Source organism: Marmota monax, unplaced genomic scaffold, assembly GCF_021218885.2.
Source record: "Marmota monax isolate L192 unplaced genomic scaffold, Marmota_monax_Labrador192_F-V1.1 WCK01_AAM20220418_F8-fsc00018, whole genome shotgun sequence".
NCBI classification, from domain to species: Eukaryota; Metazoa; Chordata; class Mammalia; order Rodentia; family Sciuridae; genus Marmota; species Marmota monax.
The window spans coordinates 14,381,064-14,396,371 of NW_026692201.1; the positions used below are offsets into that span (position 1 = coordinate 14,381,064).

The window sequence follows — 15,308 nt, forward strand, 5'->3', positions numbered from 1 at the left end:
GAATTATTATTGATTCTGAGTAGTTTCTCTTTGAAATCAATAGCAGCTAGGATGGACTAGGATGGACTGCTTAGGTTACAGATTTCACAATTCAATCATTTCACTTCTAAACATTTCTGTATTAACACAGATTTTGAGGGACACCTCATATCCAATTCATAATACTCCACTCCTGTCCCCCTAAAAGTTCACATCTACCTCACAATGCAAAATGCATTTAATTCTTCTTCAAGAATCTCAAGGTCTGAACAGTCCCAAGTTTGCCCACAAAGTCCAAGTCCAAAGTCTCCTTTGAGACTCACAGCAAACTTTTGGTGTAAGTATCAAAAGCAACTTACATATATCCAATATATAATGATATAGCATAAACATTCCTAGTCCAAAAGGAAGGAGTAGGGGCATAGAAAGAAGGGATTGGACCAAAATACAACTGGGCAAACATGTCCTGTAACTCTAGGACATGTGGTGGCAAGATCTCTGAAATAGCCTTGGATAGCCCTACTACTTTGACGTCTCTGGTTGCAATGCAGTGCCCATGGGCTGACTTTTAGCCTGGGCCACTCTATAGCCAGTAATTTTCCTTAGCAGATAATCCACACTACTGACACCTCACTGCCAGTATGCCCCAAAAGGATTCATCTTTCCTGTGGCCTCTTTTCTTCTTCTGCATCCTGGCTGTCATGAGGAAAGTAACTTCCCTCTGCTACATCCTTCCACCATGTTCTCACCTTAGGCCCAGAGAAATGGACTTGTTTGGCTATGGAGGAAACCTTTGAAACCAAGAGCCAAAATGAATTTTTTCCTTCTCTAAGTTGTTTTTATCAGGTATTTTGGTTACAACGATGCAAAGATGACTAACACAATATCATTATTTGTAACACATCTAAAGTATGCGTTTTTACTTTAGACTACCCAAATAAGCCAAAATAATTTAATTTTTATATGCAATGTCTTTGTTTATTTTTTTGAGCTACATAATTCTCAAATATTATTTTGTATAATAAAAAGTGAAGTTCTAAATTTAAGTAAAGAAAATATGTTACAAATTAAAAAAAATAGAAATCAATAGCAGCATTTAAAATGTAGTGAAAACTTTGTGGTACTAAAAATTTCTGGAAAGACAGTATTAAAAAATGAGATTCAAGAATCTCAGTCTCAAAGTAGGAATTCCATTTTTGTGTGATTATCTTCAAAATAATGGCTTCTTTTTAAATTACTATTGACGTGTTTATTTGTGATCTTTGTCTGAAAGGCCAGTTTAAAAAAAAAAAAAAAGGGAGAGAAAGGAACCAATGCATTTAATAAAGGAGAACTGAGCTGAAGTACAAACTAAGGAGTTTTAGAAAATTTGTCAGTTTCCAGTGGGATTATGTAGCAGGTTCTCAAAATATATTCTGCATAACTCAGAGGATCCTTGATACCCATTCAGGTCCATGTATTTAGCTGCAGTTCTCCAGAAAAGATTTATTTGATGAATTGGCTCATACAATTATGGAAGTTCTGTGATCTGCCATATGCAAGCTAGAGAGCTGGGGAAGACAGTGGGATAATTTATTCCATGTCCAAAGGCCTGAGAACCTGGAGTCAGTGGAAATCTCAGTCTAGGGAAGGAGAAGATGACAGGAAATGTCCCAAATTAACCAGTGATGCAGAAAAAAAAAGGCAAATTCCTTTTTCTTTCATGGTGTTGTTTTTTTCCCCCTTCCTATTCAGACACTTAAAAGGATTATGATGCCCACCCACTTTGAGGAGGGTAGTCCACTAATTCAAATACTAATTTTATTCAGATGCCCTCACAGACAAATTCAGAAATAATTTTTAATCTGGGTTTCCTGTGGCCCAAAGGATTTGATACATAAAATTAATATTTTGTTTTAAGTTTTTTGGTACCAGGAATTGAATCCAGAGGGACTCAACTACTAAGCCCTTTTGTTTTAATTTTGAGGCAGGGTCTGATTAACTTGTTGAGGCTGGCCTTGAATTTGTGATCCTTCTTCCTCAGCTTCCTGAATTGCTAGAATTACAAGGGTGTCCGTCATGCCAGGCTGTGATCAATGTCTGATGTTAGAAAATTATGCATAGGTAAAAGATCCAAACAAAGTACAAAGTAGAACAGTGGATGTTACCAGAAGGCATATAGAAAGTTTCTTGACACATAGTTGTAGTTTCCATATTATGCAGCTTATCCTCAAGAAGGTACCGATTCTTGAGTTTTGGGTATAGTATCATAGAATATCTATAATTATCAGAAAAGGCTATTGAAACTAACAGTTCATAGCTACATATTTGTATGAAGTTATATTTTCTTCATATACCTCAAGCAAAAAATCATATAGCAATAGATTACAGAAACAGATTTGAGTATCTATCAGTTTTCAGTTAGATCAGACATTAAGAGATTTGCAAAAATGTCAAACATGAGTTCCCACCAAACCCTCAAAAGTTAAAAATTTTTAATTTTTTAATGTAATGGAATATGTTAATTTCATTAAAGGAATTAGTAAGCTGGGCATATGTGGCACATACCTGAAATCCCAGTGACTTGGGAGGCTGAGGCAAGAGGATCGCCTGGTTCAAGTCAAGTCGTAGTAGCTTGGTGAGGCTATAAGCAATTTAAGGAGACCCTATCTCAAAACAAAAATAAAAATGACTGGGGATATAGTTCAGTGGTAAAATGCCCCTGGGTTCAATTCCCCTGTATCCCCCCCCCAAAAAAAAAAAAAAATTGATAAATACTTAAAAAGATCTATGTTTTAAATTTTAATATGGTAGGGGCTGGGGATGTGGCTCAAGCAGTAGTGCGCTCGCCTGGCATGCGTGCGCCCCGGGTTCGATTCTCAGCACCACATACAAACAAAGATATTGTGTCCGCCAAAAACTAAAAAAAAAAAAAAAATAAATATTAAAAATTCTCTCTCTCTCTCTCTCTCTCTCTCTCTCTGTCTTTAAAAAAAATCATTAAAAAAATTTAATATGGTAAATATCAATAGATATTAATAATGATACAGTTATAATAAAAATATAATTAATATACATAAATGTCATCTAGGAGTGTAACAGGGTCCTGGAGATGACTAACAAAAAAAGGAACTACTGCTCTAGGGAAATAGGAATTTAATTAGAGAGGGAATGTATACATTTTAATTTGATGATATAAATTTTTATGAAGTCATAAGTATAATTTTTAGCTTTATGCATACCTTTGAATTTATTTTTGAAATAAAAATATCTGAAAATGAGATTTAATGAAATACTTTAACTTATTTTTGGAGGGGAGCCAAAGCAAAATAATATAGAATGAATTTTAGGTTTGTACAAGTAAGCTTTTGCTTGAATTTTTTTTTTTAATTCCATAAAAAGTTTACATAGCAGCAATAACAACTGAAACTTAAAAAACAAAAAATACTCTTATGACTGCTTTAAACCAAGAAATGAAATTTGCCATATTTTGGTTATTGTCCATATGCCCTTTTGATTTTCTTTTCCAATTGTTTTTTCTTTTCTTTTTTTTTGATACTGAAAAATGAACCCAGGAAAGTTCTAACAATTAGCTACATCCCCAACTCTTTTTACCTAGACAGGGTCATGCTGGCCTTGAACTTGGTGATCCTCTGTCTCAGCCTCCTAGATAGCTCAGATTACAGTGAAGTGCTACCACACCTAGTTTTTGTTTGTTTGTTTGTTTGTTTGTTTGTTGTGATGCTGGGGATTGAAGCCAAGGCCTCAAACATGAGTAATATATCATTGTACTACATTCCCAGCATTTTTTTTTTAAAGTTTTGTCAAATGTTTAATGTTCATTTAAACCCAGAATTTTCGTTTATTTTTTTCTTTCAATTTTTATGTTTTTAAAAACACTTTTATGGAGAATTATAGTTGTAGACTTCATTGTAATATGTCTCTTCTTTGTTTTTTCCCTCACATTTTTTATTGGTGCACTATAGTTGTACATAGTGATGGGATTTGTTGTTACATATTTGTACACAATTCATCAGAATTTTCTTTAATGTGCTTATTTAGGTGGTTCTGTAAAGGAATAATTTATTTGGCCCTAATGTTTTGTCTAGAGAAGTATTAATTGATACGAGCATCTACATAATAAAAGCTAGTTTATCTAATATTTTTCTGAAGTAACTACTTCTCATATATGTATTATGTATTGATTATATTTATTTTGTGTTTACTTGTATATCTAATCTACTTCTGAAAGCATAATAACATTGAAACCTAAATTTTTTAAATTTGATTTTCTTGGAATTACACCCCAAAACATGCAGAATATGTAATCAGTGACTGTTTACAAATAGTGATTTTAATTTGAATTTCATAATAACCCAGTGATAGTGTAGGTAATATTATTAAACCCATTTTATACATGAGGAAATTAAGATTCAGATTATTAAGAGTCTTCAGGTTATAGATGACAGAAGCAGAACAAAAATCCAGGATATTTGACTCAAATCCTTTACATTTTTCTAATATCATACTGTTTCTGTGTTGTGGTATATAAATATTTAAATGTGTATGTTTAAAATTTTTAACTTTAATAAATTTACAATTGGCATTTTAGTTTCTTAAAAGGAGATATGTTCATTGTTCATAATGAATTAGAAGATGGATGGATGTGGGTTACAAATCTAAGAACGGATGAACAAGGCCTTATTGTTGAAGATCTAGTAGAAGAGGTGGTAAGTTTTTTTTTTTTTTTTTTTAATTCTGAACTCCACATTCCAAATATTTCATTAAAACTTGGTAATTACCTAAGGATAAAGTTCTTTTTTGAAAGATTTTTTTTAAATATATATGTATATATATATATATATATATATATATATATATATATATATATATGGAGTTTTTCATTAAAATGTATTTACTCTTAGTAAACACTACTTGTTTTAAAAAAACAAGCTAAAATATCGTAATATGTAGCTGCTGGTTTTCAGAAAGCTTTCATGATTTTATGAATTAAAAATGTTAACATTTGTGCTTATTTTGATCCATCTTTTGCCCTCCTAGGCTTCCTTATAAATGAAATTGTCTAAACTAATTAATGGAATCCCTAATGGTTACACATATTTAGTTTCATATTGTTCTATTTTCCAAATATATGTACAATTTAACCTTGGAGAAATTCTCTTTACACATTTATTATCTCCTGATTTTATATTTTGAATATTCCCCTTGTTTTATTGTCATAATATTTTGTTAGTCATGTTAGCATACAGTAAAAATTATCCTATATGTCCATTTTAAGATAGGATTCAGCTGTATTTGTACTTCAGAGACTGTATTTAATACCACTGAAATACTTTAAACATTATGTTGTAGTTTTGAAATTTATTCTTACCTTTCATATTTGTCTAGAGAGATGGGATGGCTTTCTGTAATCTTTGATAACCCTCAGAGCTCCTGTTTTTAAATTATGCCACAGGCCTGATAATGTACTGAAACCTATGCTTTTGATTATTGCTTCAGGAAAATGTCAGTAAAATATACTTTGCTACTATTTTTCTGCCTATTCTAGCAAATATGTCTTAGTTCACAGAAGTAAAATATACTGAGGAAAGGTGGAAGGAATTGAAATGGTATGATATATTACACACTTGTTACTTAGTGAAAGAGTTGGAACCCCAAGAATAGTATTCTATATTCTACAGTAGTTATTCATTCTGCATAGGTGAGAAATGTTGAAACTGAAGCATTTTTCTGTCTGTGCTGGTTTTCTTATACAATTTCTTTGAATTTTTACATTACGATTCCTTTTCCCTGTTACCACCTCTTCCCTATTCTGATTATTTAAAGGAATTAAAGTATAGTTGAACTTTTCCTGAACTTTTAAAATTCTGGATCAAATTTAGCAAGATAAACTTTAATAACGATAAGTGAAAGTTATCTATTTTTGCAGAAAAATAATAAATAGCCTCGTCTGAGATAAAGGGTCCATAAATACATTCCTTACATAAATATAAGGAATGAAAAAGAAAAACAATTCATTGTGAGTAAATAGTGTGATGTGGCTCTTAAAAATGAATATAGTCATCTTTTGAATTAAGAGTGGAATAATTCCAGGTTAAACTTCTGAACAATTTTTACTCAAATATTTAGAGTAATTTTCACAATGGGCTTTACTAGAAGTTAGTGAATTCCTTGTAGATTAGAAAGCTATTTGTACATTGTCTAGACAACAAAGATGTTTCAGGCATTTGTTTAGTAGCTAGATTGAAGAAATTTCCCTTTCTAGAATTCTAATTACTGTTCTTTAAGCATATTTATACTATTATGTCTTAATTCTAGAATGTATGTGGAATTTTGTTCTCATTTGCTGATACATCCCTATTGCCTAGATTAGTATCTGGCATTAGTAGCCATTGAGTAAATCTTTGTTGAGTAATGAATGTTCCTATGCTTATGTATTTCCCTCTTCCTTGACATTCTGCCATTATAGATTGCCTTGTAAGATTCGTCTTCATCAGCTAAGTTCAGATGTCCCTCCTTCTTTCATAGAGATTTTATGACTTCCTAGATTCTTTGAGATTAAATTGTTTCCTCCTGTGTTTCCATAGCACTGTGTTAGTTCTGTATTCTGTTAACCTGTATTTAATTAATTTATTGTGTAAACCTCTTCTAAAAGAGGTCAGTGATGATGCTGTTCATTCATACAGTTTTTTTTAGCGTACTGCTTTACATATAGCTAGCATTCATTAAGTGATTTTATTCTATTTAGATATTTAATGAGTGAGAATCAATTGAAAGACACAAATCCATGTATAGTTAGACCATTTTTCTATTTTTTCCTTTATTATTTATTCATAGGCAACTCAGTGCCAGGTACTTTAGGTACTAAGACTATAGTTTAATAGATTTGCAGTGAAAACTGTGTACTGGCCTTGTGCTGGTGCTTATGGTGGTAGTGGTGGTAATGATGGTGAGAACATAGAAATTTAGGACTTGAGGTGCTTATAGCCTTTATTATGGAATGAATAACAGTAGGTGTGTTTTAGAAAATTGACATATAGAATAAAATAAGTTTCAAAAGATGGTAAAAGGAGAATGTCTTTTGAATTCAAAGCAAAAATTGATATTCACTGTTTTAGGGTCTCAGAATGTTTCTTCAAGGAGGTAGCATTTGAGATAAACCCTGCATGGATGGTTTAGGTTTTATCTAAGAGGCAGGTGGTGAGTGGAAAAGACATTCTAAGAACAACAATGACAATAACAACAAAAAGCCTCAGTGGTGAGAAAATGTAGGTTAACAAATGGATAGTTTAGGCGTGATAGTGGTAAAGATACCTAGAGAATTGGTAGTATGAGACAGGAGAATTGTACTTGAGTGAGGTTTGTGGTACAGAATGAGGTGTTTGTAGACTGGAAAAAGGCATTAAATGTTTGCTTTTAAAAATTTGTTTTTATTTGGTTTTGTTGTCTTAATGCAGAACAAAGCTACTGTTGAAACTGATTCAGATTAGAGTGGTGCTGTGGGATATGGAGGTAATTGTACTGTGTAGTTGAGCTATAGAAGTAGTTTGATAAAGGGGAAAAAGAGGAATTAGACAAATGGCAACATGATGAGAAGTGTACGCTAGAGAGTTCTGTGGAGAGAATTCTTGATAAGCCTTTTCTCATATACACATAAATATGAAGAGCATTGTGGAGATGTGTTTGAAGATATGATTTTTATGAATTTTTTAAAAAGTAGATTAATAGTTAATTATATAAAATACTGTTTTAATGTCTTCCCTTTAGGGCCGGGAAGAAGATCCACATGAAGGCAAAATGTGAGTTTTTGTTAATTATTAAAAGAAAAAAATATATTGTAAAGCTACTAATTGGAAAATTGCCAAAAAAAATTTTAATAGCCAAATATTTAAAAGTCAAAAGAATGACTTATACTTTCTTTTTTTTGCTCAGAGAACTAATTTATAAACACTTTTCCTAAGGACCTAGTGTTAAAGTCTTATTTTTAAATAAATGGTGGCCAGTTACCTATGTATTATTCTTATATCATGAAACTAATGACTTTCTGGTAAACATTACATTAATAACATTAGTGAATGTCATAATTCCTCTTAATTTTCTTACTGATTACTCATACTATTTCTTGTTTTTGTGGCCACACCTTTTATTATTTTTTTTTGGTTCAAGTTCTTTTTCTTTTTGCCAAAGAACTTTACCCTGAGATCAGAGTTCTACATAATTTTAGTAAGATTAAGAAAGGATTTTCTTTTCATAACTGTTTTAGACTGATTTTATGTATATGAGTTTTCTTTATAAGATTTTAACTATTAATCACAATTCTGTCTTGTTTGTATTATTTTAATATACTGCTAATCTTCTAATACCTTTTTAGAAGATTTTTTCCCTTCTTAACCATCCTGTTTGCATTTATGGATAGAATTTAAAGCTTGCCTCAACTATTTGCTTTTTCTATTCTCTAACCATTGTTTAATACACTAAACTGAATATGTTCTGTTACCTTACTTAGTTTCCTGCTCTTCCTTAAGTAGAATATATGAAATATTTTCTGTGTTCATTTTTCCTATTGTTCTTTATAGCTACAAAAGGAACTGCATTACTGAGACTAGTTGAATATGTTAGTTTGAAGTCTCCTCCCTACCTATTATTAGAAGTTATAAATTTTAATGCTTGGAGAGGAGTTAAATAATGTAAGCAAATGAAGTTTGGGAGACACACACACACACACACACATACACACACACACACACACCATTTGTCTCCATACACAATAATCATGATTTTTATTATTTTCCCTCTTTGATACAGATCAAGGTACATAGAAACTGTTCCCCTCTTGTCAAAAAACAACAGTTTAAGAGTGATGATAAATGGCAGCTGACCTTTACTCTTGGTATTAAGATTGTGGGAGATTGAAAACTAGAAAGTTGTTGCCTATTGTAAGGTGACCTGTCGAATTGATGTGTTCAAGAGTATGAGTCTAGAATGAAATCCTCCTGATTTTTAAGAGGAACTATAAACATACATTTTTATCTGTACTTTAAAAATAGTGTAGATTTAGTTTTAAAAATATAGGTCAAATGCTATAAATATTTGAAGCCACATCCAATTTTCCATGGTGTCCAAGTGTGATTCTTTATTAAGTGGGTAGTCTTTTTTAAACTAGTCTCTCATTTTTAAAGATTTCATAATTTCTTACTTACTGGGTATTTAGCACATGCTAAATTTGTAGTGTTGATTTATTTTATGTGTATTCACATCCTGTAATTTCTTAGGACGAAGACTGGCAGTAAAGTATCTTAAATCCTTTAAATATCATTTGTAACACTGAGTCCCCTTTGAGATTAAATAGATGGCATAACTTTGGCTGAGTTTCTTTACAGCTCCCTGATTCCATGATGTAGATACCAAGTTCTGATGATTTTACCTCCTAAAATATTTCTTAAATGTGTGTCTTCTTCTTAATATTAAGTAATTATATTCAACAGGCCCTTTCTTCTCTTATTAGTACCTGATACTGCAGTAACCCTCAAGTTTGTCTCCTGAGTCTTTTAGATTGCTCGGATTCTCTCTTCCAATAGCCAGAATGTTTTACCTAAAAATACATGATCTGATGGTATCACTTTCTCACCTGAAATTAACCAATTTTTCACCATATTTACCTTGGCAGAGCCTACAAAGACCATCTGTGATCTATCTACTGTGTCTTTTACTAGTGTTATCACTTGTCATTTCTAGTTTTATACTCTGTAGTTTGTAGGTCTTCAAATGCATAATCCTGTTTTTCTCCTTTATGCCTTTGCTTTATCTGCTTTGTAGGCCAGGATTTTTCTTCATTCATTATGCATTTATTGATATATGTCTTTACTGAATGATTTGGTATTCAGTGACTCTTCCTTCATTGTTAACTCTTACACACAGTTAAGAATTGGTGCCTTTCTCTTTTGTTCCCAAACTACCCTCAGAACATACCAATCACTGCACTTGATATATTTTGAATATTGTTTTATTTTTGTCTTTTTTTTTTCTAAGTAGAATGGGGATCTCTTAAGAGCAAGTACTTATCTTTATCATTTGTGTAAACCATGTATGTGTTTGAATTATATAAATTTTATATAGGAATAACTTCAGAAAAAGATACTGTCATTTGGGCTTTAGGATATTTTGTTCATCTCTAAATCCTATGTATTGCTTTTTCATCCTCTTTGAATTTTCTTCTTTTACTAGCTATACAAATATAGGACTGACCTTGGAGGTCATCTAGTTGAAATTCCCTTAGAATAGGGAAGTCATGCTGTAACATTTGTAGCAAATGGTCATTTAACTTATACGTGAAAGCAATATGGAACTTCTCTACCTTTTAAGGCAGTTTGGAGTGCTTTAGTCATTGTATTTATGCTATTCAATATTCATAATGCCATTTATAATAATTTCTAGAGGCTTAATTTTGGAATATAAAATATAAAATACTTTACCAATCTAGTTTGATAAGCTATTAACTCACATAAAATTAGGAACACTGTGTCCTTTTCTTTTAGTACTTAATGTTGGTATTCACTTGTTATCATCATCCAATCTTATTTACTGGCTTTCACTAAAGTATGCATCAACATTTTCATTTTATTGGAAGAGAGAGATTATTAAATTATAGGTAAATTTATTATGAGAGAAATATAAGAAAAATTAATTCATTAAGTATTTTTTCTGGAGCAGTTCTAGGGTGGGCTCTACCTGTACTATCCCTTTTTTCCCCTCTGCCCCCCAAAAGAAAAAAGAGCTAACTATGATGTAAGCAATTAACAGACATTATGAAGATTAAAATCATTGCTATTTTTATTATTGGTAATTAATATGGAAATTGTAGTTTGTACTTGGTAGTTCCTAGTTTTTCCATATTTTGTTGAAATTAAGCATAATATGTTTACAAAATGTAACAATGTATTAGAACTGAAATAATTTGATCAATTGTGTTGCATTTATTTCACATTTCTGTTTGAATTGTGATTATGTTGATTTAGTTTTGAACAACTGATAGCAACCAAAAGGACTTTTGATTCATATATTTAATTTGTTCTCTTTTTAAGATGGTTCCATGGGAAGATTTCCAAACAAGAAGCTTATAATTTACTAATGACAGGTACTTTTATATTCACTTGCCTTTTTAAAGTCTGTATTTTAAAAGAATAAAAAAGTGAACCAACCAATTTTCATGCATTGTATATGCCTTTAGCATTCTAAATTAATGTTTATGCATATTATAATTTCTTGCCCAGTGCTGAGAAGCTTGTATTTTGTTTATTTGTTTCTAGTTGAAACACACATGTGGTGTCTAATTCCATAAAGTGTGTTATTCTTTTACCCTAGCCTGTCTCTTTACCCTTCCCCTGATGTGACACATGTTGATAATTGTTGTTTTCTGTTTTTAGAAGTGTTCTGTGTTTATATGTATCTCCCTTTCTTACCCTTATGCATACACACACTTATAAGAACAAGTAAAATACTTTTTTCCATATTTGTGTATATATTGGGAGAGCATTCAAAATCTACAGATATAAATTTTTATTATTTTTAATAGTTGTAAGTTTTCTATTCTATGAATACCATAATTTGCCGGGCCCCAATAGAGGAGTGGTATGTTGGCATTCTTTTTTTCATTCATCTACAGCAAACATTCTTGTATTTATTCTTATACTTTCATGGAATTATATAATTGAGTCTTACTTAAAATACATTAATTTTAACATATCTCAAAACTCTGTGGATGTAAGAAAACACAAAGACTGACTTTGTATTGTCGGTTTATTATTTAAAATAAAAACTATACTATCATTTTTATTCTTACTAAGTATTAAAGGCTGAATTAATTTAACTACCAAATGCTTCTTCAGTAAACCATATCTTATAAAGATTACAAGACAGATTTAATCCATAATATATAATTTAGAAGTTTTAGTTCTTTAAGATTTGCTTGATAGTTTCTGTATTTGGTACAATAGATTCTCTTACTGATGATTAAAGGTGATATTATTAAACATTATTAAGATTAATTATTAAAGGTTACTAAAGATGTGATCCGAATTGTTTTAAAATGCAATAAGGTATTACATTTTAAGTTAATACTTAATCTTTTGAAAGATTCGAGGCAATATTTGAGGGGTTTATATAGTTAACCTATATTAAGTAAGTTCAAAACATAAATTAAAGAACATGATAATACCATGTGGTAGTAATTAAGAGCAAACACCAAACCATAATGACATGCTATCTCCACTTTCAAGGTGGTACCAAAAAGGCATATTTTAGTGAATTTATGTTTATATTTGGAACTTTCATCACTGAATACTTGGGGTACCCCTTCTTGTTTTACATGTTAATATGAAAACTTAATATCTTACAATAATTTGTATTTTTTGAGTCTGCTATTTTGAGAATCTGGTGGAATTTTCTTCCTTGAAAACTGGACTTAGAACTTGCATGTACAATTTTGTAATTTCTATCTCACATTCTTAAAGAAACAGAGTATCCTGGTTTCTTGTCACCAAGATTTATTGTATCCAATTAGAAGTACTTTCATTTTAGCCTTTATTAAATTCCAGTCAGTTTCTTGCAACTTTTATGTTTACTTTGTATTTAGCCCTTTAAGATTCAGTTTAAGGAGGTTTACTTTTTACTTCTTTGTATTGAACATGAAGTTACTTGATCATGGTTAGATTAGAACTATTAATAATTTACACAGAATTATATCTGATATTCTAAATGTTCCTTATGTTTTCTTAAAAATAAGTCCTAATCTTTTTCATGTTATTAGGTCTGAAACAGACAAAAGGCAAAAGCATCTCAGTATTAGGAGTCATTGCCACTTGAAGATGTGAAAAGTCTAAAATTGACTTGAAGATACTTGATGTATGATAATTTGCTTCCATGTGTATTTTTAGGATTATATTAAATAAAATGTAGTACATGAGTATTGATTTTTGATAATTACTCATTTCAGTTGTTTTGAATCTATTTTTGAATCTATTTTTTTTTTTTTTGCCATTCTTCTATTATAGCCATTTTTTTGTGTGTGGTACTGATGAAATAGCCTTTTGTTTTAATTGGAAACACCGATTAAGTATAGACTATTCAAATGCAAAATTGGTTTTCTTTTTAGAATGTTTTTATTAAGGGGATTTACAAACAGTGTAGCAGTTTTAGTCACTATCCCCACATTTCTGGCTAGGTAGTTCTTTCTAAGTTATGCCAATTACAGACATTATTGACCAGAAGTTACTGCTGCAGAATTTCTATTCTGCATTTTTATGAAATAAAGCTTTTAACAAATATCTGGCATATAGTAGCCAGTCACAATGGGTGTTTGTGAAGCATAAATCAGGAAATACAAAAAGATTGTCTTAAAAAACAAGTTCCTGCTGGGCTCAGTGGCGCACACCTGTAAGTCCCCGTGAATCAAGAGATTGAGTGAGGCATGAGGGTCACAGGTTTGAGGCCAGTTTCAGCATCTTAGCTGACCCTGTCTCAAAATAAAAAATAAAAAGGACTGGAATATTACTCAGTGGTAAAACAACCCTGGGATCAATCCCCAGGACCAAAAAAGAAAGAATCCTGAAAGAAAGAAAGAAAGAAAGAGGGGTAGAGGGGGAGGTGGAGGAGGGGGAAGAAAGAAGGAAAGAAAGAATAAAAGAATTAATTTTCTGGTGAAAATTTGAAATTTTGCATATGGTTATGACTTTGTACTTTATAATTATACTACTTAACATCTTTTCTTTTTTATTTGATAATTAGGAAATAAAACTAACAGCTTAATTTTTACAGTTGGCCAAGTCTGCAGTTTTCTTGTGAGGCCCTCAGATAATACTCCTGGTGATTATTCACTTTATTTTCGGACCAATGAAAATATTCAGCGATTCAAAATATGTCCAACACCAAACAATCAGTTTATGATGGGAGGCCGATATTATAACAGGTAAATCTTGAGAAATGTTTAGTTATCTTTTACTTTTGGCAAAAATAGTTACAATATTGAAAACAAATTAGATTCAAAATTAAGTTCCTGACTTTTTTACTATAATTTAGTAGTAGTCATATCCAAGAATATTTTACACAGTGTTAAAATAATAACTTATTTCCTTCCAAAATAACTTGTGACTTAAAAAAAAAAATTATATACAAGCTTTTTGTAACAAATTTGCTAAATCTATATACTATCTGCATGAAGAGTAAAACATCTAATTTAAGGAAAAGAAAATCTAGTACATTCTTTTATCAATGAGCCATTTTAATAGCAAAAAAGAAAATAAAGGTTCCTCAAGAGTTACCTGAGATTTATACATATGTTACTATGTAATTGCTCTGTTCTCTAGTCAGTAGTTTTTATATATCATGATTGGTTCTGACTTCTCTCCTTCAGAGTAAACTCTTGTCCTGAAACTCAGAATGAATTTTAGTTGCTTGATTATGGAAGTAAAATAATAGAGGAAACCATATGATAGCATGTCAGTATTTTTTTCTGCAAAAGAAAAAGTCACCTCTTCATTATTGAATGAAATGTTTTCTCATACTCTAGAGTAGACCATCATTTTGCTCCTTTGGAGGCTGGTGTAGTCTTATTTTAAAGAACTGACATTTACGTGATTAATACCTTCATACCACTCTATCTTTCTCCTTCCCAATTAGAATTTTTCTTATTTTCAGCTTGACCTTTAAGTAGATGCAGATCTAGCAGCTGGTTTATTTGGAAAACAAAACAAAAAATTCCAGTGGCAGATTCTTCTGGTTGCCTACCAGAGGGTCAGTGGACAGTTCTAAAACATCAAATGAAAGATAGTTCAAGGTAGTTGGACCCTTTTGCATACCTTATATATAAGCTGTGTTTGAATACGTTCTACATTGCAATCTGGGTTCTAGACATCCTCACTGAAAATCCAGGTGGCTGCAATTTGAGCTCTTTATAAATTAATTTTTCCCATTGTCTAGTTTTCTAGAGATTTGGAACAATATAAAATTAAAAATTAAAAATAAATATTCTTAACTGAATAAATGTTCAAATTAAGATTTGCTTAAGATTAAATAATTTCATAAGTTTTATTTTTTGTAAGTTTGGTTATTGGTAAATATCCATAGGTTATTGACAGACGTTATTTTAGTTATTAACAAATGTATATGTTCTGCAACAATGGGAATTCTTATTACTCACTGAAGATAGTCTGTAAAACCTATAAAGGTAGTCTTTGTTGATAAAGACCATAATGGAATAAGAAAAGAATTTGAAGTATATTTCTTTCTCAACTGTTATAGAATTATTAGTCTGGCTGCAAAATGAGGACTTTTTA

At 31.0% G+C, this 15,308-nt stretch overlaps 1 protein-coding gene across 1 annotated transcript in view; it reads left to right on the forward strand.

The window, feature by feature from the left end:
• Rasa1 (RAS p21 protein activator 1) overlaps nucleotides 1-15,308 on the forward strand; it is a 106,657-nt gene that overhangs the window by 48,235 nt on the left and 43,114 nt on the right. Inside the window, exons 5-8 of the mRNA XM_046428235.2 lie at nucleotides 4,571-4,688; nucleotides 7,747-7,778; nucleotides 11,061-11,113; nucleotides 13,792-13,942. Of these exons, the coding sequence (XP_046284191.1) occupies nucleotides 4,571-4,688; nucleotides 7,747-7,778; nucleotides 11,061-11,113; nucleotides 13,792-13,942 (354 nt within the window). The remainder of the gene's footprint in view (nucleotides 1-4,570; nucleotides 4,689-7,746; nucleotides 7,779-11,060; nucleotides 11,114-13,791; nucleotides 13,943-15,308) is intronic.